General features: G+C 57.8%; 1 protein-coding gene and 1 long non-coding RNA gene across 6 annotated transcripts; one reads left to right on the top strand and one right to left on the bottom strand.

The window, feature by feature from the left end:
* Positions 1 to 178: 178 nt before the first annotated feature.
* Positions 179 to 21,788, bottom strand: KDM6B (lysine demethylase 6B). 5 transcript variants are annotated; one of them, XM_045824133.1, is made up of 24 exons: positions 21,653 to 21,788; positions 14,831 to 14,947; positions 9,862 to 9,988; positions 9,459 to 9,602; positions 9,226 to 9,367; positions 8,916 to 9,014; positions 8,592 to 8,811; positions 8,390 to 8,482; positions 8,142 to 8,303; positions 7,883 to 8,059; positions 7,443 to 7,793; positions 5,158 to 7,340; positions 4,928 to 5,054; positions 4,716 to 4,821; positions 3,743 to 3,948; positions 3,571 to 3,635; positions 3,417 to 3,488; positions 3,178 to 3,326; positions 2,934 to 3,048; positions 2,649 to 2,836; positions 2,373 to 2,514; positions 1,906 to 2,032; positions 1,633 to 1,803; positions 179 to 1,492 (listed from the first exon to the last, which is right to left on the bottom strand). In XM_045824133.1, the coding sequence occupies exons 5-24, from the start codon at positions 9,360 to 9,362 to the stop codon at positions 1,469 to 1,471; spliced, it is 4,914 nt and encodes a 1,637-aa protein (XP_045680089.1). In that variant the 5' UTR covers positions 9,363 to 9,367; positions 9,459 to 9,602; positions 9,862 to 9,988; positions 14,831 to 14,947; positions 21,653 to 21,788; the 3' UTR covers positions 179 to 1,468. The 5 variants fall into 5 exon arrangements, with proteins under 5 accessions (XP_045680089.1, XP_045680090.1, XP_045680093.1 ...); XM_045824134.1 differs by lacking the exon at positions 21,653 to 21,788 and adding an exon at positions 17,475 to 17,510; XM_045824137.1 differs by lacking the exons at positions 14,831 to 14,947; positions 21,653 to 21,788 and adding an exon at positions 12,961 to 12,981.
* On the top strand, positions 2,697 to 4,402 carry LOC123809209. The gene is made up of 2 exons (XR_006783976.1): positions 2,697 to 2,820; positions 4,039 to 4,402. It is a non-coding gene; the product is annotated as an uncharacterized LOC123809209 (long non-coding RNA).
* Positions 21,789 to 22,015: the final 227 nt, after the last annotated feature.

Genomic DNA, 22,015 nt, shown 5'->3' with positions numbered 1-22,015 from the left:
GCGGCTCCAGGAGTAGGCACCCCCCATTTGGAGGAGCAGACCAGAGATCGGGACATTCCACAGGCGCCTCTGGGGAGGGGATCACCCTGGCCGGGGTCTGCGCAAATCTCCCCATCCATCACGGGCTTGCAGCCCTCCTCCCAGTATTCTCCCTATCACCAGCACACTATAAACAGGATTTTTCTTCTGGTTTTATTTTTAATATTATTATTCTCACACAAAAATCACCGAAAATAGGGGTAGGATTGGGAAGACCCCTCTGCCCCTGGGACAGAGAGACAGTGCAGTGCGAAGGGGCGGGACTGTAAACCCCCCATCCCTCCGCAGCCCCAGCTGGAGAAAAACTGACAACACGAAAGTAAAGCCCCAGAGAAATTCTTCTGCGGTGTCCCTGCACCAGGGAGGCTCTGGCCCTGGGCTGTTTCATGTTTAAAAAGAAAAGGGGGGTGGGGGCGGATGGCGGGCGCGAGGGGAAGATCCGTGTTTTTAAAATTGGCCGGGGCTGGGAAGGACGGGGTTCCTTTTCCTCATAGTTCTTTTTTTAAAACTTTAAAATTTTTTTTATTTTATTATTTTTTTTTACAAAATACCATTTCAGTTCCCACTTCTTCCCCTACAGTACAGGAGTCGCTCACCCTCAGGCAAGGTTCGGGTTGGGGTTGGGGTGGGTGGGGTGGGGGGACTTGTCCAAGAAAGTGCAGGACGTAGGGGAGGGGAGCGGGTTTGAGCACCATGAGAACCCGGCTGGAGCCGCGGGTGAGTGGAGACGTTCAGGCCAAACTGGGGCTTAGGGAGAGCCCGGCGGCGGGCGGGCGGGCGGGCGGGCGGCCCCTTGTAAGGATGGGCAGGATGGCTTCGGGGGTGCGGGAGGTCGGGTTTTCCCAAAAATGAATAAATAGGTGAGTGGGACTGTTATAAATTAAAAACAAAAACAAACAAAAAAAACAGAAAATACAAATCATAACCAAGTGAATAAACAGAGACATGTACAGGGATCACAGCTAGCATTGGAAATAAAGAGGTTCTGGGGAAGGGATAAAGCCCATAGAAAGAATCTCATTAAAAAACCTCGGCTGCCGTAACATCTATGTACATACACGAGCCGCGCGCATCTGCGCCGGGCAGGCGGCTGGCAGGCGTGAGGGAACCCGTATGTGACCCCCGCCGCCGCCGGAGCCTGGTCCTTGTGTCTGTTGCTAGAAAGGCCAAAGTCGGTGAGGGGAGGCGCTGGTGGGCGAGGGGCTGCCAGCCCCCTCCCCGTCTCCCTTTTTTTTTTTCCTTTTTTCCTCATATTTGTTAAAAAAATTTTTTTCTTAATAAATTAAGTGAAGGGGAGCTGCCAATGGGGTGGAAGGGCTGGGCCCGACCCCCTTCCCGGCCAGAGGCGGGACCTAGGTCCAGCCCAGGCGTGTGCTGGTGGCCCCGCGGCGCCCTGCGGCGGGCAGGCGGGCGGGCGGGGCATCCGGCTTCATCGAGACGTGCTGGCGGGGGCCTGTGGGGAGAAAGCGGGCAGGGGGTGGGGGCTCAGGGGCAGGGGCAGGGGCAGGGGCGGGCCAGCCCACCCCACGGCCCGCCCCCCACAGCGGCTCCCCGCCCGATGGCCCGCCCAGCGCCACGGCGCCGGGGCCTCACCAGCGTAAAGGCGTCGTAGGTCTGCGCCAGTTCCTCCGTGCGGTACTGCTCCAGCACCACCACGCCCTGGAGGCCTGCGCTGCGGCGCCGAGCACAGGCCTCGCAGTGCACTAGGTAAGTGTTGCGGCTGCCGTTCTCACTCGTCACGAACAGGATATTGAACACCTCCACCTGGGAGAGGGAGGAGAGGTAGTCACCAGGAGGAGCTCTCCTGGGAGCTCCCTCCTCCAGGCAATTAGAGGGAAGCGAAGGAGAGGGAAAGGGCCCACTCACGTCGCACTCGTTGCAGTAGTAGGCAGGCTCATCCTTGACCCGGCCCTGGTAGGCGATTTTCTTTCCTGCCCGCACCAGGCTCTCCCGTTGCACCTGGCAGTGCTTCATGGACTGTAGGAGGCAAAACCTGGCGGGTGGGGGTGGTGATGGAGGGAGGGGTGGGTGTGAGGCACGCCTGCAGGCAGGACAGCAACCCTTATCTACTGGGCGCCACCCATGTCCAGGTCACATCCCCTGATGTGGGTTTCTGAAACAGTTGAAATTTCATGTGCCTTTTTTGATTTGGGCCACTATCAAATAAAACAACTCAGCAGTAGCCCTGTCACCCACCCCAGCACTGTAGCACTACAGGGCGCATCTGGTAAAGGGTGGAAAGAAAGATGGAGAATGGGGTTTCATTTGACATGCAGGACAAGGCTGGGACCAGGTCTGGTGGAGATGGGCTCCCTCCCAAATAGGACCCTCACTTGATCATCTTGAACAAGTCAGGGTCGCTGATTTTCACGGTACGAGCCACGTTCCAGGACACATGAATCATGGGCACAATGGATTTGACGTTCTTCACCTCGTTCCACTCATATCGTTCCAGGGCCAGCTGGTACTGATAGGCTGCAGGCCAGAAGGGGTCACTACAAGACTCTCAAACAACCCCTAGCCCCTTCCCTCCTAGTTGACTGCACTCCAAGCTCCCTACCAGGAGGCTCCACCCCTCAAAACTGAGTGGCTCTGAACCCCCCTCTCACCGGTGAGGGGCCCAACGTTCCAAGCGATGTTGTTGCACCAGCCGGTGGCCTGCACCCAGTGCACGGTCCCCGCGTTAATCCACACGAGGTCTCCAGGGCGCTGCACGAAGCGGTACACAGGGATATTGGAAGCATAGAGGTCATCCAGGATTGGCCACCAGGAACCTGTCAGGTAGTCCACACCATGCCTGCGGGGTGGCCACAGGGTCAGATGGAAACCTGGGGACCCAGAGATGGGATACAGGGGGTGGACCTAGTGTGGGGTGAGGAGGTGGGGGTACGCACCGGTCACAGAAAGCACTGATAGTTTCCCAGTAGTGCTCGTGCACCGCGAACCACTCACAGTCGCCTGGGCCAATGTTGATGTTAACGGAGCAGAAGTTGTTGTTCTCTTGGTGGCCTGCAGGGGGCAAGAGATAATGCCTGGCTGATCTAGACAACCTTGTGCTCCAAGCCCACCAACCTTCGGCCTTCATTGGCTGAGGAAGCAGCGTGGACACCAGCCCCGCCCCCAGTGCGCTTCCCGAACCTGGTGTTCGGCTGCCAGGGACCTTCATGTACAGCTGCACCGTGTTCATGCCCAGGATCGTGTGGCCCACGTGACTTAGCATGTTACCGGTGGATGTTACCCGCATGAAAGCAGGCAGCTTCAGCAGCTCCTGCAGTTGTGGCTTCCACCTGCGGCAGTCATTAAAAGTGAGGCTAAACCCAGATCTGTAGACCCATCAGCACTCCTGCCCCAGTTTTGCTGGCCTCTGCCCCACTGACCGCTTCGCATCAGACAGGTCGATGTTGGTGCCAAACTTGATAATGTGATGGTTCTTCGGATCTGGTGCGCTGCTGCAGGGGCAAAGAGCACACATTGGTGAAGAAGCACGGGAAAGGGAAGAAGTCATGAGAAAAAGGGCATACTGTACGATACCTAGGAGGGGTTCCTGTGGTGCTGTCTGGCTCCTCGGACTCCTCATCCTCACTCTCCTTCTCCTCCTGCTTGGCCATAGGCTGGGTCAGCCACATTCCAGAAGCTCTCCCACAAAAGCCCCTCTCCAGGTCCCCTGATCCCACACCCCTGCCAACCTATGCTCACTTCTCACCTGCAGGGACTCCTGGAAGGATGATGCCTGGTACTGCGCATACTTAGCAATGGTGGTGTGGGAACGGGAACTCTCACAGGGCCAGATCTGTCGAGTGCCTGTCAGATCCCAGTTCTCATCTGAGGGCTGCTGCACCTGGGTGCGCACCTCCACAGTGTGCTCGCCACTTGCTTCCACCAGAGTCTTGGTGGAGAAAAGGCCCAAGTCTGCAAGGGAGGGCGGAGCAGGGCGTCGGGGCAGAGGTAGAGGACAGGGAGCAAGGACTCAACTCACTCTGTCCCTTCTTACTCCCCAAGCTCTAACAGGCTCCCCCAAGGTCAGCCCCGGAGGACCCCAGAGCCACAGGAAGGTTGGCCATCCGTCACCAGCCCTCTTTCTCCCACTGCTGGTCCGAGCTTCAGCCCCACCACAAGAGTCCTCAGGTGTATGTGAGGCCACATGTGCACAGAGAAGGTGCTTAATGAATGTCAGATTCTTTAAGTCATCATTGCATGCAATGAAAGATTTAGTTAAGTAAAAGCCTAGAATGTGCTTTAAGTAACTCAGTGGAAGGAAAAACATAAGGGTATAGATGAAACAATGATTTTTATGTTTTTATATGATTCCCTCTACTTTAATGCATGTCTGAAATCTTGCACAATAAAGGTCGAAAAAGAGAAACCCCAGTTCATGAGTTTTCAAGAATACTCTACAATCTGTATTCTTCTCATCTTTCATCACCAAGAAAACCAAATGACTCTAGCCAGGCCCTAAGATACATCCCCTCCCCACATGCTCACTATTAGAGAGAGATGGGAGAAAAGCCTGGGGTCAGCTGACCCGTCACTCTGAGCACCCTTCCAATATGGTCTACCTGTGACTGAGAAGAGCTCTCTATAGCTACCCTTCTGGGTCTTAAAACTGTGGGGGCTCTCAAAGCATCCCAAAGCCCTGAAGCCTTGCAGCCCACCACCTTCCTGCTCCACACACTCACTTAGCCGCAGGGAACCTGCCAGGCCCCGGATCACGGTGATGGGATTTCGAGGGTCTGTACAAAACTGCAGCAGCACTGGTGAAAAGGCATCCCGTTTGCTTTCCAGCTGAAGGACAACCGGGAGACAGGGCTAGATCAGAGCCCTGGCCCAGGCCCAGAGCACCCTGACAGCCCCCAACAGTCTCAGAACCCTGTAGCAGGGGCACACATACATAGATGCTGGGTGTGGGTGGGTTGAGTTTCTCCCGAGGCAGCTTCTCCTCAGTGTTGATCTTCGGTTTCACAGACTGAGCAGGGGAAAGGTAGGACTCTCTAAACTTCCCTTTCACCTTGGCATTTCTGCAGGAGAACAATGAAATGAGGACAGAAATAGGGTGATGGGGAAAGGAAGCCTCCCATCCAGCCAAGTCAGCAGCCTCATGAGTGACAACCCCTAACTCACTTGCTGGCACGCACGACATCAGCAGCACAGTGGCTGATGGTGAGATCTGCCATGCGCAGCCTCCGCTCTTCCACCTCAGAGGCGATAAAGGTCTCCTTGTCACCACTCTCTACCTTGATCAGCCGGATCTTCAGCTCCTTGGGAGGCCCTTCACTAAGTGATCGCAGCTTCAGCATGTCAGCCCGGCTGACACCTGGTGGCCCTGGTGCTTCCTCCCGAGACTTCTTCCCAGGGACAGGGATTGATGTAGGTGGGGGCTGGACAGAGGGTGTAGGCGCTGGTGGAGGAGCAGCAGCTGTGGGTGGTTTAGCCTTAGAGGCCCCACCAATATCTGGCCGGGCCTTCTCACGACCCTGGATCTCCTCACTCTGCAGGTCCAGGTTCCCAAGCACCCGGCGGCTCTTTTCTTTGGGGGCCTTGGCCTTGGCCTTTGCCCTACCTTCACGGGGCCGCCGACCCATAATGTCCTTACAAGCCCGCCTGTGCCTCTTATGCTCCTTCTGCTGCCGCTTACTGCTGCCTGGTCCTGCTACTGCCACCACCCCACCACTCTCCTCCTTGGCCTGGGCAGGAGGCAGCAGTCGCTCAGTCCCACTGTCCACTGGGTCTGTCGTGTCCACAGGGTTTGCCTTGTCTACTGGGCCTTCTGGGTCTGTGGCACTCCAGCCCACCCGCTCCACAAGGGTCTCACAAGCCCGACTGATCTCTTCTAGCACCTCAGACTCAGAACGAGCAGGGGGCAGAGGCAGGGGTGGGGGCGGCGAGGCAGGGTTCATGGGGCCCAGGACTGGCTCTTCACCTGCCCTGTGCTCCCGGACCCAAGGCCCACCTGAGGTAGAGAACTGAGATGACGAGGAAGCAGAGGGCTGTGGGGAGCCCTGGGTGCTAGGAGCCACTGAGGTTGGAGGTGGGACGGTAGCACCTGATGGGGGACTGGGGGAATACTGAGTGGTGGGCAAGGGCCCAGGACGGGTAGAAACAGCTGCTCCAGACCCCCGGTAACAGTACTTTTGTCCCTCTAGCACGGAGGCCAAGGATTTGAGCAAGCTGGCTGGGCTGGCTGCTGTGGGTAATGGGGGTGGCGGTGGCTGTGGCTGGGAGGGTGGAGGGAACTTGGCTAATGGAGGTGGTGGTGGTAGGGCTGGTGGTGGCTTCTTCTCCTGTTCTTGGGCGGCGGCGGTGGTAGTGGTGGCGGTGGTGGTAGCAGTGGTAGTTGGGGCTGTGTCAGTGGGGAATGGAGGCTGCAGAGATGCAAAGGGCTCCTTCAGGGGGGGCAGGGGGGCTACGCCTGTCTCCTGTTGTTGCTGCTCCTCCTCCTTGCGAATGGATTCATCCAGCATCTTCATGATGTTGGCCAGCCCATCAGGTAGGATCTTGAATTCAGCGGGCTCTTCAAACTGATCCTCCAGTTGAGTAGAGGGAAAATCAAAGAGTCGCGTGCCTCGGGCAGGCAGTTCCCCAACTGTCGGCTGCACAGGTTGGGGGGCTTTATTCAGGGGGCCTGGAGATGGCCCTGGCCCCACCTCGGGGGTCTTTGGGAAGGAGACCCTGGGCCGAGGGCTCTCCGGGCGCCTGAAGCTTCCTGAGGTATTTTGGTGGCAGGAGGAAGGAGGGGCTGGAGGCAGGGCAAGAGTCAGGGGTGCAAGAGGTGGGTCCTGGGAGCTCAGTGTTGGGCTGGGGGGCCGGGAAAGGGGGTCCATAGTTCTGGCCAAATAGGGAGGTGGGGGGAAGGACACAGGCCCAGTAGGGCTGCTGCTGTGACTGCCGTTGCTGCCGCTGCTGCTGCTGCTGGTGGTTGGGGGAGTAGGAGGGGTGTGCGAATCCTGAGTGCCTACAGAAAAACGGGGTGCCAGAGGCCCCAAGAAGCCCTCACGGTGTGGGAAGGGTGGTGGAGGAGGGCGAGGGCGTCCCTCGGCTCCAAAGAAGAGATCCTCTATGACCTCTCCATCTTCACGGGCTGACCGGCAGGCTGGGCCCTTCAGCCAGGCAGGAGGATGTGGGGGGCGTAAGAGGCGGGGACAGGGGGGCGGAGGAGGTGAGGGGGGTCCAGGTGGCAGAGACAGATGAGGAGTGGCAGCAGGAGCTGCCAGGAAAGGTTTCCGACTGCTATGTGTCGAGGGCCCTAGGCGGCCTTGGTGAGAGGTGACCTCCAGCGCGGGAGTTTGGTAATGGTCAGCGCCGGGCTGCAAATAAAGGATGGGGTTGGTCAGAGGTTTGCTAGAGTCACCTCAGACAAGAGCCCACTGACCACCTCACTCCATCTTCCACCTGCGGTGATCACTCACAATGCCTGGGCTCGGCTCCATGCCCCGGAGACCAGTGTTGCTGCTGCTGCTGCTGCTACTGCTGCTGCTGGTGGTGCCAGGGATGCCGGGAGGCCGGGAAGGGGCATAAGGCACACAGGCGGTGGTTGCTGCTGGTGAAACGCTGGAGTCCATCCGCGACCTCTGAACTCTGCTCTCTCTAAGGTCACTTCCGGGGGGACGAGTGGCAGGAGGGCAGCCATGGCTCTCTGCTCCTGGGGGGCGGGGGCTTGGGCCTAGGGGTGCAGCCGGGACCAGCCGGTGGCCAGGGGGTTGCGCAGTATAGGCTGGAGCTGGGTATGGATATGGGTGAGGCAGTGAATGCCGCTGCTCCTAATGGAGACAAATAAGGACACTGAGTGAGGAATGAAGGATACACAGGCTTGCAAGTGAGAGACAAGGGTCAAGAGACAGATACCCACCTGGCGCTCTGGGGGAACTGAACCCTTGCGCTCAGAACCCCAGGCATCTCCATGCAGAGTACTCCACAGCCCTGGCTTGGTCAGCTGAAATGGAGGGCTGGTGGCTAGGCCAGGCAGGGATAGGGGTGGTGGTGGTAATGGTGGTGGTGGCAGTGGCAGCCCTGGGGGAAGGCCAGTCTAGAAGAAAAAGGGGTGTGAGAATCCCATTCCTTGCCCCATTCCTCCTACTCACTGTCTACCTGCCCACATATAACCATACCTGCTCAGAGTTGCAGCCTCTCCTGCGCTTGCCTCCAGGGCTGATGCCCTCCTCCCCTGAGGGGCCTGAGAGTACGACAGGAGGCACAGGCTGCATCACTGGGGATTCAGCGGCTCGCTTCACTGGGGGACCCCCGCGCTTGGCCCCATAGTTCCGCTTGTGCTGAGGACAAAAAGAGAGAAGAGAGAATGGCTCAAGTGCATACCTGGCCCGGCCCTCTTCCTTAGCCCACCCAGCCCTGGCCTCACCTCAAGGTGCAGCAAGTTCCATACTTGCTCCAGTGGGGGCAGGACCTTGGCTCGGTGCTGGCAGGAGCCAGCATGAAAGTTCCAGAGCTGGGCCTGGTGAGGTAGGGGAAGGGTGCGGACAACAGGACAGAAGCAGGCATGAGATGAGGGCACTGAGCCAGAAAGCATAATCTTTGCTTTTTAGTGTCCTGCCTCATCTCACCTGCTGCAGTCGGCTGATGTGGGGCCCCAGCTCAGCCAAGCTTCCTCCATATCGAAGGGCACTGTGGTAGCAGCGTATGGCCTCCTCAGTGTCATGCTCTGACTCATACAGCTGCCCAAGCTGCTCCCACAGCCCTGGCTGGGCTGGCTCCCGGAGCAATGCCTGCACACAGCCGTGCAGGGATTCCAGCTTTCCATGGAGGGGTCTTGGGGTGGGTGTCCTACGAAGTAAAACAGGTTGAGAGGAGGGGTTATCAGGGTTGGGGAACTCTTTAAAGGACCCAGTTTTACCTCCCATCCCCAGCACCTTTGAATCCTCACTCACCCTGGAACATAATATGGTTTGTTGGGGTGCCCAGAGCTACTGCCATGCGAAGAGGATAGGGGAGCAGAAAGTGGAGGCTGCCCAATGCTGACAGAGCACCTGGAGAGAGAACAGGTCTGTTAATGTACATCAAGATGGAGCACTCTTGTCCCTATGGAAGGAAGGGGGTGACTGGGGGAATAACAGAAATTGGCTGAGGACTACACCGAGGCCCAATGAATGGCAGAAACCCAGAGAATGACAGAGACTGAGGGGAACAGGAGATGGGAAGGCAAATTCCTGGAGACAGAAAGATGGCCCAAGTTCTCACCTGCCTCCAGGCAGCCATGCGCTACGAGGAGGGGGATGGGGTGGGCAGGAGCTCCAGGCCCCAGCACAGCTCAAGCCCCCAAGGGCAAAGGCTTCCCGTGCAGTGCGGGCCCCTGGAGGGTCCACTGCTCGATGCATCCAGCCTAAGTCAGGGAAAAGATTATTGTCTTACTGGGGGTATAGCCTGAGCTGCCCCTATACACACAGTCAACCCAGCCCTAGTCTTTCCTTTACCAGGTCAGCAGTGGCCCCAGGAGCCCTGGAGATCGGGCACGGCCCCCTGCCCCAGCTCTCTGGGGCGATGGTCCCAACTCCAGCCGCTCTGACAGGAGAGCCCACTGCCCCCAGATGGTCGTCCAGGGCCTTTCACAGCTAATTCTACAGAGAGGAGGAAATAAAGGAGTGAAGTGAGCTGGCCAGAACACAGCCAGGGTTCAGGGGTTGGGCTGGCCCTTCTGTGGCATCCCGCAGGTCTGTCATTGGCTCAGGAGTCAGGCCTTGGCTTTCCTTGACGGTAGGCCCAACGGGCCTAAGGAGTCCCTAGAGGCCCAGAAGAGAGGTTAGGAACCCGGTGTAGTAGCAGAGAGTGGGTCAGTCAGTCAGTCGGGAGCCCACAGGCGAAGCCGCAGGGGCTTACCCGGCCTCCGGCCTCCGTGGGAGCGTCCTCTCACAGCGTCGGTGAGCTCCGGGAATCCAGCCAATCACAGGACTTCCTCTCTGCCCAGAAAGCCAATCATCACCCGTGTCTCCGCCTCAGTAACAGCCTGCTCGGAACCAATAGGAACAATGTTAGCCCCGCCGCTGCTGCGGGCTGGGGGAGGAGGGGCTGCGGAGCCGGACCGACAAGCTTGGCCCCGGGTGACCCCAACATGACCCGGCAGCTCCTACTTAGGGTCTCCATCTCGGACCTGACACCCGGGGCCAGCAGGGCAACCGGGACCTGTAACCGCGTGGGTAGATAACAGCGAGTCACACGTCTGGGTTGGCCTGGGGAATCGCTCTCCCCGCAAGTCCCATGCACCCACAGAGCCGCCGGTGCTCCCCACTAGTCGGGCGGGGCGGGGGGGGGGGGCATCCCCAGTCCCACCGCCGTTGGACTGTAGTTAGATACACAACATTGACGAAGGCGTCGCTGGCCTTCCTCACTTCACCTCGTCCAGTGCCTGACCTCCCCACTTCGCATGCCCCTTGGGGCTGCTGGGCCAGTCACGGCGTCTTCTACGGCACCCAAACCCACGCTGCCATCTGAGCGCTCCATTCCCCACACCTGACCCCATCCCAAAACAGTCAAGCTCCCAGCCTCATACCCAGTACCTTCAGATCCTCCACTTCTCCTGGCTGTCTTCAATACCAATTGACCCCCCCAAAAACAAACCCCAACTTCTGATAAGTCGCGCACCACGATCCCCAGTGGCCCCTCTCGCGTGGCTCCGGTATCCTCTATGCCCTTCCCCGCTGGGGCCACGCGGTTCCCCACGGCCCACGTGGCCCCCGCCCCCCAAGGGAGGGGGGATTTCGGGGGTTGCCCGTGACGTGGCTACTTGCGCAGCGGAAGCGGCGTGTGTAAGAGTGGGGGGGGGTCCTTGGGGAGGGAGGAGGGCGGGGCCCAACAGGCGGTGACATCACCCTTGTCCCACTCTCACCACCCACTCCCTTAAAGAACCAGAACCAGTTTCACTTCCTCCTTCATGCCCCCCCCGCCCCCCCGCCCCCCCCCCTCAAACCGGCCATCCATTCCCTTTGGTGCTAGCTCGACCCAAAATGGGCACAGCACTCCCCTTTCTTGGGCACCTTCCCTTTAGCTCCAGTTCTTTTTTCTTGCCTCAGACCCCAGGATCTCGGTGCCCGTGCCTCCTCCTCTCCTACCCGGCGTTCCCTCAAGTAGGGAGCCGGCTCTGTCCCCGGGATCGGTCCATTGAGTCTAGAGTACAAAGAACTGCGAGATGCGAGTGTCGAGTACAAAAGCGGCGGGGGCGGGGCCAGTGCTCCAGCTGGAGCTCAGACCGGGAAGGAAGCCGGGGGAGAACGAGCAACCAGGGGCTGGGGGCGGCTGGAAACTTCGCCTTCACTGAGAAAAGTCTGCGCTGTGGGGAAATTTCCACCCAGCCCACAAGGGCAAGCGGGTTTCTGGTGAATACAGTTCTCCCTCCACAGGGCAAGGTCGTCTGTCTGCATGCAAGAACTTGGACCCTACAGGTCGCGGCGTGCCACACCCCGCCGAGCCCTGGCAGACACTTAGGCTCTGCGGACCCTCTCAGCAGTTCAGGTGGAATTTCTGCCAGAACTCATTCTCTTCACCATACAACCTTTTGGTCAGTTACCAACTCTGGGACATGTACTGCGCTTCACTACGGTCAAGTATAGCCTGACTGGCTGCTTCCCCTCACCCCCACGTCCTGAAACTATGGCCCAGGCATGGAAAAACGGGGAACCGGGGTCCAGATATCAGAGGCATATAACCCCGCCGGGAAGTGATGCCGAGGGCGCTGCCAATTACCAGGAAATGAAGCTTCCCCTTCTGCGATGATGACACTTCCCCTCTACCACTTCCCCTTTCCCACGGGGAACTGACTCAGCTTTCCCTAAACCAGCGAAGTCCCTCCCTCCAGCCCCTTCCCACCCTTATCCACCCCACCCCCTCCGGAACTCAAAATACAGCAGCCCTCACTAGAGGACAAAAACTTCCTGCATACTAAATTCACACTCACTCTCGCCAACCACCATGGATACTTATCCCCACCTGGGACACGGGCGCGGACCCAGGCGCCTGACTCCCCACCCGCCTCCTTTACAAAGCACTCCCTCGGGGTCTGATTCAGGCTTGAAGTGGGGGACCGTGAGTCACCCAGAAAACCTTCCCCTATTCCCACTGACTCAGCCCCCGCCTCCCTGAAAACAGACACACAGTCATTGGCAGACACAACTCTGCCCACACACCGCTCACCACGGGTCCCGTGGAATTTCCCCTTTCGTCTTCCCTCACGACGGCCCCTCCCTGCTCTTGGCAGCCCCGACGCCACGCTCACACCTGTTCCCCAGGCGCCGGCAGCCAGCTCACCATCCACTCTCACCTCCACTCTCGCTTTGGGGCAGGAACATCCCTTCCAGACTCCCAGTGTCTGTAACTAACCAAAGGGAGGGGATAACCACGGACAGGCACAAAGACAGACACCCAGACTCCTCAACGACAGATGAGAGGTAGATGCACACGGCCAAAGTCAGCCTGCAGGGCAGTACACTTGTGGGTCAGACATTCCAGCCTCTCCCTCCCGACCCACAGTCCCAAGAGTCAGCAGCTCATAAAGGGTTAAAGCCTTTCCAAACGAAGCCACGCCCTCTCCATCCGGGCACTCCCGGCTAAGCCCGGCTCCGCCCCCTCCATCCGGGCTCCAGACTTCGGGACTTTAACTGACCCCCTCCCCCTAGAGCCCCGAGAGAGACCCACTCCATCAATCACACCCACTTAACTCTCTCTGGGCTCGAAGCCCATGAAGCCCCCCCAGCCCCACGAACCGCTCCAGCCGCGCGGGACGCGGAGTAAGGGGCCAGACAGGCTCACCAGACTCACAGGCTGATCTAAGACAAGACCCCGCAAATAGGGTTTTACCGAGAAGGCAGTCAGCAGACATGCTGCACGTGCGCGGAGGTGGGGCCCGTCCGGGAACTCTGCTGCACCCGCTCCCTGCCAGCCCTCACTCTGCCCGGTGGAAGCGAGGGGTTACAGCTTGCTTCTTACCTGGGGGAGGGGGAGGCGGAGGAGCGGGACGCCGGCTGGGGCTCCGCTGTGACTCAGCCACCCGGGCAGGCCGCCCGCTCGGGATTCCCTTCCCTAGCCTTCCCCCTGCTGGCCCCTCCCCGCCCCCCACCAAGGAGTGACAGTGCCGGCCGGGCCCGCTGTGTGTCACTGCGAGCCTTGTGTCTGCCTCTGACTGGACCGCTGTGTTCAGCAGTCTGTCTGACAAGGTCGGCTGTGTATGGGTCCCGGTGTGTGCCTCCGTGTGCACCTGCCTATCTGCTCATCTTGTCTTCTTCAGTGCCTGTGTCTGACGCGTTCCGTCATTATGCCTGTCTACATGACTCTGCGCGGCTGGCTGTCTGTGTGTCTGCCTAGCTCCTGTCTCGGTCTTTTGTCTGGGTCTGCCTCTGCATCACTTTCGAGATCACGTGTGTTTCTGCACATACCCTTCTGTGTTTGCCTTCAGATCCTGAACAGGCAGGGAAACACTGGAGCAGACTGACCCTGTTGATTCCTCCCCCCACTCCCCTAAATCCTGACGTCTTGCTGAATCAGTGATCCTTCTGTTTGACAAGTATTTGGGTGTCTGTCTGCCTTCATTCTAGTTCTGGCCCATTCCTCAAAATCCTTGCTTAACCTCCAGTTCCCTGAGGTTCCCATTATAATGACAATTGCTAGCATTTACTGAATACTCATTATATGCCAGGCACTGTATTAATCACTTTCTATACATTTTAAAAACTTCTTCCCAAAATCTGAGGAAGGAGTTACTTTTATACTTCATTTTACAGAGGAGGAAATTGAGGCTCAGGGAGGTCAGGTAACTAGGTCAAGGTCATTCTGCATGAGAATGAAAGAACTGGGCTTCTTTCCAGAGCCTCATTCTTACCACCCTTCTATAAAGCCTGTGACCTATTGTCCTATTCTCCCTCTGTTGGTTTTACCCTCACAGGCCACTTCCTGGGTCAGCCTGCCCCTCAGCTCTGCCCCAGGTAACTATCTCAAATGCCTCACGTCTGCTAGAGAAGGTGTGGAGAGAAGACTGCAACAGATCTCAGAAGCCATTGGTTTCTTGGCAATGACACTCATTCAGTTAACACATCCATTCAACACAATTCCACTGAGGCACTGCAATGTGCAAACCATCTTGCCAAACAGAGACACACAGGAGAAAAAAAAAAACTAGGCCCACTCAAAAACCCAGTGAATAATGGAGAAGAGCAAAGCAGTCAGAGAACTTAATTTCCTGCCTTAGGTACCATCTTTTCTCCTACAGAGGAACAGGGGGATGGAGCAGGGCTTCAGGCTGAGAACTGGCAGGAGGGGAGAGGTAAGCAGCAGAGGAGTAAACCTTAGGATGTGAGGGGCAAGTGCTGTAGTGCAGTGGGGACAGAATGGAACAGAAAGGGATCTGGAAGGAAAGGTGAGATGCGAAGACCGCCATGACAACAGCAGGTTGTAGCAATGCTCTCCAGTATCCAAATCCACAAACTCTTGTAAGGCAAAGCCCTGCCCTCCCCCTCCCCAGAAAAGTCCTTCCAGTCTATCTCACTTTTACCTTCCAACTTGCAAACCCCAGTTTAATGCAATTCAGTAAGTAACTGAGTTGTAGCACTGCAGGGAGATTTTTCTGGTGGTAGTGGAGAGGCTGTTGAAGTACAGGGCTGAACCATTCATAGGCAACCAAGGGAGCTCCATAAGCTAGGAGGGCTGAATCACTCAGGCACCATGGTGGGGGGCTGCTCAAAGTCGGAATAGATTATTTTGAGGAATGGGCATAATCTAGATCATACCACTCTTCTTCAAGCATGTGGTGCAGAATTGGACTACTGGAGTAGGGCAGGGTGTAGTGCTCAGGGATAGTGCTTACCAGATGGAGTTCAGTGTGTCCTGTCTCATTGGAATCAGTGCCCCAACGGTGGGGTGCAGCAGACCACAGTGGGTGAGGTGGGTGGTACTATGGGGCTGGCATGGTGCCTGGGGGAACCTAAAAGAAAAAAGCCAGTTAGAGGTAGGTTCTCTAAGTCTGGAGAATTTCCCTGTGCTATCTTTCCCCTTTTTGAGGAGAAACCTGGCTCTGGTGGTCAAATGGGATGGGAGAATGTTTCCATGGCAACCAGAAAAAGCCATACCCAAAGTGGTACTCCAGCCTTCCCCTTTAGGAAGTAGCCTGGACCTGGGTGGGATGAGAGAAGCATGCTATGATATATGTCAACAGTGGTCACCCAACCCATGATCCCTCTTCTGACTGGACCCTCCTGCTAAGAGTTCCTACCCCAAAGTAGGCCCGGCTACCTCTGACTGGTGAACACTAAGTCGGCTTCAATCCTGCCCCCAGGCAAGAAGATCCTCTTCCTTCAGCTCTGCTTCCACCCTAACCTTATCAAGACACTAGTCAACCCCACCCTCTGGACTCTGCCCCCTCCCCTTCCCCCAGGCGGGTACAGGCAGGTCTCCAGAGCAGCACAGGTGGCCAGACTAGATGAACAGGCCCAGCAGGAGAAACTTTCCTCCTCAACGAGGACTGTGACTCTGGTCTTGGGCCTGGAAGTGGCCTCTGCTGCAAACCTCCCTTCCATATCCTGTTTCCCCATCACCTCCTTCCTCTGTATGGCCCAAGAAGGTGATAGAGGCCCACTCCCTCCTCCTAACTCTCAAAGACAAGCTAGGTCTTTTAGCCTAAGTCCAAGGCCAAAAACCAAGTGTTCGTCCAGGGGTCAGACTTAAGTCTGCCTTCACCTTAAACTCATTCCTGAGGGGTCTGTTTTCTCCTCCTTCAGTCACAGTTCTTTGCCCGTGAAGACAAAGATTCTTGGGCTCCCTCAGACACTTACATTCTCAGTCCAGTTTCTCCATCCCCTGGCCTTCCAGCCCCCATCCTTTCCCTGCCCCAGAGACTTGGGCCTCCAGCCCCCAGCCTCCATGATGCAATGTGCGGCAAGCTGCCTGGGCTGCTGATGACACTGCCCCCAGGGAGCTGCTATTTCTGACCCATGCAAGGCCCCTCACTGGGCTACCTTAGTGGTCAGCTGAAGGCTAGGGAGGCCAGGCTGGCAAAGTGCTTTACTTAGAAAAGGGAACCTGCCAGGACAGAGACACTCAAGAATGTGGGACCAGAAAGAGGGAGAGGGAGGGATGGAGGAAAGGAGAGAGAGGGGGGGAAATCTGTGCCATTTGTGTATGTAGTTGTGTTGGGGGAAAGGGGATGCTGAGGCGGCTCTAGCCTGGAGAGAGAGGAGTGCCAGTCCTTAGGACAAGCCAAGAGGAGGAGTGAGGGCTAACCATGGGGGTCAGTGGTGGGTGTATGAGATGTCTGGACATCAGAGTGGGGGAGGGGCCAACAGCCATTTAAAGGGCCAGCCCCAGAGCTTTAATCCCTCACCAGTCCTGGCCTAAAGCCGGAGGCTGTAATTCATCTGTCCAACAGCTGGGGTGGGTGTGTTTGGGAGGGGGGGGGCATGTGGACTGGGAGAGGGAGCTGGGGGAGGGGCTGGGGCTTTCTTGTGCACAGAGCCAAACAACAAAAGGGGAAGCTGAAGGACCAGCTCCAATGTGCCTGGGCCAGGCTGCTGACCTGGAGACCTGCGAGTGGCCCCAACCTGGTCACCAACAGGCTATGTAGTTTGGACTGAATGATTCTTGGCCAAGAAGTCCGTGAGCCCAAAGGTGGGCCTTAGAGAAAGCCCAGGCTGAATGCTCCCCAGAGCAAGCTGTCACCCCTCCTTGCACTTTCCCAGCAGCAGCAGTCCCAGACCTGGCAGGCCCCACAACAGACTCAGCCTGAAACGCCCTGCTCTTCAGCCAAGCCTCTCTAGACATGGCCTGCCGGCTCCTCTTCCTGCTGGCGCAGGGTGGCAGTGGCCACACCAAGACTGTCCCTTTAAATCATTACCACCCCTGATTGTGTGGACTAACCCAGGGCCCTGCCCCCCAGGCAGGCGGCTGGACACCCCCCTCACCAGTCCCCCAGAAATGTGAGGGCCATTTAAAGGGACAACAGAGGCAGCCAGGTTGCTAACCACCCCCACCCGACACAAACACTCACAGCCCCTTTCCCAAGCGACACAGCCCCTTGCCCCTCCAGAGGGCCCCCCAAATTCCGGTTCTCTCCCCACCCCTAGAGACTGCCAGAAGGAGAAAGGGGGCCAGAGTTGGGGGGGCGGGGAACTGGGGGAGCAAGGAAAGGACAGGGACTCCCTCCTTCTAAAGAGCCCCAGGGGACGGGTCGGAAGGAAAGCAAAGCCCAGAGAAGCAGCGAGACAGAGCCCCAAATGGTGCCATGGGCAGACCTGGGGCACACAGGCTATCTGTCGGGCTAAAGGAAGGGAGTCGGGCTGCGTGAGACGGCAGCGCGGCCAGCAGGCGACAAGCCCAAGTCGGGTAGATGGAAGAAGGAGGGCCAGGGAAAAGAGGCAAGGCCAGGAGAAAATGAGGAGACGGAACCGGGGAAAGGGGTAGTCCGGGAGGGAGTGGAGGAAAATCGGAGAGGAGAGGACGAGCCAGGACTGGGTTACCTGCTGGGTGTCTGTCCCCCGGCGGTGCCCCCGGAGTCCGGGTAGGGAGGGGGGAGCAGCAGGGGGGGAGTGGGGGCTGGGGGGGGCGGGGGAGACGGTCCCTCCTCTGCCTCCTGGGCCTGCCCCGGCGCTTGCAGCCTCTGCCTCCCTCCCTCCTCCTCCCCGTCCCCGAGTCCCGGAGTCAAACAAAGAACTGTAGCAGGCTCTCCCCAACCCCCTCCCTCCTCCTCCTCCTCCTCCTCCTCCTCCACCTCCTCCCTTCCCTCCCTCCCCACCAGCAGGCTCCCTCCTCCCTTCCGGTCTCTTCCTTTAACTACCCACCCCCTCAGCCCCCCGCACTAGTCTCTCTCCACCCACCCACCCCAACCTTTTACACACCCCTCAGCCTAGCCCCGTCCCCGAAAAGGAAACTGTGGAGTCCCTTTGCAAATTGAAAGGCTCCATAAAAGATGGGGAGGACACTGGGGTCTTGCTTAAAAGTCAAGAACCACAATACAATTATTTTATTTTCACAGCCAGAGGAATAGTCTTGGCTGTTTCTTCTCCAAGAGGAGGAAGAAATAATCCTACAGAAAGCAATACAAATCTGACTAAAGCCTTCATCAAATAAAGTGCACAAAGCAGTGGAAGGCAATCCCCATGCCCCTTCCCCACCCCCGCATTAACAAACTCTCCACTTCTCCCTAAAGAACTCTTAAGGTACCGGCCAGTTTAAAGCAGGCCTACCAACTTTAATAATAAAAATAACTAACACCATTTAGCAATAAGCATTCATTCAGTGTTCCTTCTGTGCCAGGCACTGTGCTAAATGCTGTGCATAAATTATCATTTTACCCTCCCAACTGCCGAGAAGGTAGGTATTCTATTAATATTTAAATTGTCCAGATTAAGAATATGACGTTCAGAGAGATTGTGACATTTCCAAATTCCTATAGCCAGTAAGTGGCAGAGCTGGGAACGGAATGAAGTTTGATCTGACAGCCCAAGCTCTCAAGTATATAAAAAGAGAAACCATTTTTTTTTTCCAATACCATAACCAACCCCAGGACTTAATGGACAAGGGCAGCCATAGCTATCAACTGAGTCCTCCTCCCTTAAGAGAGAGATCCACCTACCTATGCTGGATAAACACACTGATTTCTCAGTCTGATCACTATTTCTTGACCCTTCTCACTGTTGAGTGCAAAGGTGGAGGTGTCATTGATTAAGGTCAGAGATGAGCTGGTGTCCAGCGAATCCCCCATGCTACACACAGCCCCTCTTCTGGGGGTAGCTGTCTTGCCACTACTCTCACTTCAACACAAATGAACACTGGGCCAGCAGACAGTAGGCAATGCAGGAGGTGGAAAAGTAAAAAGACATCTGGGAGGCTCGCTCAAGGAAGAAGGGGGCTTGGAGAGAAAGCTCTTCTGTGCCAATCTAGGGAAAAGTGACCCAGAGTTTTCTTGGCCCAGCAAAAGGTTGTATGATCTTTCCACTACACCACACCCGCGCCCCTCCCCCTCACAAAACTCCAGGCCAGGGTTTCCCACCTGCTGGATGCTAAGGCCAAGGGAAGGGAGAGGGGGAAAAGATGGCAAGGGCCCGGATCTGAACTAGGGCCTGAGGTAGGGGGCCGGAATGGAGAAGGAGAGGCCTCATTGCCTGGCAACCATCCCGGGGCACGTGCACTGGTGACATCATCCCAGGCCACCTCTAACATCGACCTTTGACACCTAGGGGCGGAGAGCGGCCGCTGGCTATGCTTCCTGGGAAATAGTCTCAGGAATTCTGGGAACCCAAAAAGGAAAGGAAGGTGGAAGCAAGACCTGCTCCTTCATTTATGTCGCCCAGTACAGCTCCAATCTCTGAAACTCGGGCCTTTCGGCTCCACCTCTCCGCCTCCAGCCCTGACCTCCCAACCCACACTTCTGACAAAGTCCCGACACGCCTCCCGGAGATACTGTGCCTTCTTTCTCCTGGGCGAGATCTCGGGTGGGAGTATGGGGCGGGGGCGCCGAGTCCCGCGGGACTCCGTCTCCCATCTGTGAGATCCCCCGTGCCTCTGCCGGCCGCCAGCGGGAAAGTGTCTGGGTCCCCAACTCTCCTGCCCCTCCCCGCGCTGTTACAGGGCGGAGTCTGTGGAGTTGAAACCAGGACACGGCAAGAGGAAGAGTTATATAACCGGGAGAAGCCGGGAAGAGCGACTGGAGACGGACAGAAACAGCTCGAAGGGAGCTGAGGGAGGTGCAAAAAGCCCTGGGCGAATGAGGAAGAAGCATTAAGGATGCGAAGGATTTTGGTGCACATCAAAGAAGAATTCACGCGAAGGGGCGTGATGGCCCGGGAAGTCACCTGGGTCGTCCAGGGCTTCCCCGAAGCGCCCTCCCCTAGCCACCAACAAACAACAGCTGGGCCTGAGCGAGTGAAACGTCGGCAAGGGGAGCTGGAGCGCGTTCGGTTCCTCTTGGGCAAGCAACCTAAGCCAGAGCCGGGCAAGACAGCAGCGGAGCTTATGGGGCTGAAAACCACAGCTCCGTCTAGCCCATCACCTGGGAGAGTGGTGCGCCAGCTGGGAGGTTGGTGGGAAAAAGGTAGCCCGCCCATCGCACCGAAGGCTGGAAATTAATGGTTCGAGACCTCGAGAAAGAGGGAAGGCGGACGCAGAGGTCTGGATCGGGAGAGGCTTTGGGGCCGAGCCCAGCCAGCAATATCTAGCAGACTCAAGAGTGGGGGGCGGTGAGAGCCGACCCGCGGCGCAAGCGCAGCGGGGGTGGGGGGGGCGGGCTCCGACGCGTGCGGCGGAGGGAGGGGCAGTGGGCGCGAGCGTGTGGGAGTGCACGTGCTGGTCCCCAGCAACTACCCTTCCTTTTCTCAACCTCTGCCCCTCCCCTCTCCCTCTTCCTGTAGCTCTCTGTTGCCTCCACCACATTGGCTGCCAGGGCCCTGATGTCAGGGACGTCCGCTAGAGCGGATTGGGCAGACGCGAGAGTTCGGGAATTCGGCTCGGTAGTCTAGCTCTCCTGTTACTCTAGCAACAGGGCAAGCAACCCCGGGGGCGAAGGGAAGCGGTGCTCAGCTCCGCGCCAGGGTACCGCCTCTCTCCTAACTACCGCCGAATCCGTTTTCGCGCCAGCTTGCTGCCTGCCCTCCTTCCTCCCAGGCTCTCCCTGTCCCGAGAACCAGGCATCCTGCCCTAGATCTTTCCCAGGCTCAGCCTCCCTCACTCGCCAACTCCCACCCCCCAAGTCAGAGCCACAAGCCACAGTAGACTGGAAGCGTATCTGCGTTGCTTAGTAACTAACCCGCGTGTCCCTTCCCCACTATTTACCCCAACTGCGGGAGGCAGAGACTGAGTCCCCAGCCCCCTCCTCACCCCATGCATTTCGCCCTCCCGCCCACAGTTTCCTGTAAGGGGCAGAGGTGACAGGAAACCAAAAGAGCACCTCAGCCCACCTTTCCCTCTGGCTGGGGAGGACGGCTCTGGCTGCTTTCATCGCCCTATCCCCCACCTCACTCCCCTCAGCCCAGGCTGTGTGTCTCGCCCTCGCCATCTCGTGGCTTTGCCGGGAACCTCAAGCACAAAGAAGAGCCCCAGCCGGGAGAGGGCAGAGTAGGGCAGGACCAGGGATGACGAGACGAGCAGGATGAAGTCGAGTGAAGGGAGGTGAGGTGCGGCGAAGTGGATGGGCCGGAGGCCACCGCACAGAGGCTATCAGGGCTCCTGGTGTAAGGGCCAGGTCTGGAGCTATTACCCTCGTGACAAGTACTGGGGAGAAACTCTGAAGTGGCCCCAGGATCAGAGACACATCCCTACTTGACCACTTCCGACCACCAAGGACCTACGCACAGACCTATTTGCAAACTCTGACCTTTAGCTCTGTCCTGTAGTTAGGGACTGCCGCGCCCCGCCCCGCTCTATTGTCAGGAAGGGGAGTCCTAGCCAAAGGGGGATGGGAGTCCTCTCAGGCCCCTCTTAACATCCGGAACCCAAGCCTTCTGCCTCTCAGCCCTTCCCCCACTCCCGCCCTGCTCTCTTCTAGGGGACTCGAATGTCCTGCGCCCCAGTCTTCTTCCCTATGCCTTTGCCGAGACCCAGACGTCCACCCCCAGCTCTACTTCGCCTGCGACTCAAGAGCCCCGCCCCCCTGAGAGGAGATGGTTGCCCTCTTTCCAGCCGCCCCCGTGCCCCCCGTTACCTGATTCTAGGGTGTCCCAGGTGTTCAGACTCCCCAAGGTCTCCCAGGGGGTCGAGCGGCCCCCCCCCCCCAGGCTGGGGCTGGGGGGGCCGCTCCGCCCCGTGGCGCAGTTGGATTTTCCAACACAAACCCCGCCCTCCCAACCCCGCCCCCCTTCCCTTGGTCCCGCCCTTCCTCGCCCGAAGTGCCCCCCCCCCCCGTCTGGCTCCACCCCGCGTTTTGCAGGTCCCTCTCGCCTCAGCACAGGTGCCAAAAAAGATACCGAATGCAGATTGCAGAGTTTGGGGTGTAATGTGCGGGATCCAGCCCCGATCCCTGTCCGACAAACCCCTATTCCATTTGGATCACGTGCCTTTCCAAAGT

This window comes from Phyllostomus hastatus, unplaced genomic scaffold, assembly GCF_019186645.2.
Source record: "Phyllostomus hastatus isolate PE091 unplaced genomic scaffold, TTU_PhHast_1.1 phas_scaffold_55, whole genome shotgun sequence".
In the NCBI taxonomy this organism is placed as follows: Eukaryota; Metazoa; Chordata; class Mammalia; order Chiroptera; family Phyllostomidae; genus Phyllostomus; species Phyllostomus hastatus.
This window is presented reverse-complemented; position numbering and strand designations above follow the sequence as displayed.

Excerpts from the sequence above, each read along its gene's own strand:
- KDM6B (XM_045824133.1), bottom strand. The coding sequence starts at position 9,362 with ATGCATCGAGCAGTGGACCCTCCAGGGGCCCGCACTGCACGGGAAGCC. Across the intron at positions 3,636-3,742 it reads CCTTCCAGGAGTCCCTGCAG|GAGGAGAAGGAGAGTGAGGA; the intron begins GTGAGAAGTGAG and ends ATGGCCAAGCAG. Across the intron at positions 3,049-3,177 it reads CCCTGGCAGCCGAACACCAG|GCCACCAAGAGAACAACAAC; the intron begins GTTCGGGAAGCG and ends TGCCCCCTGCAG.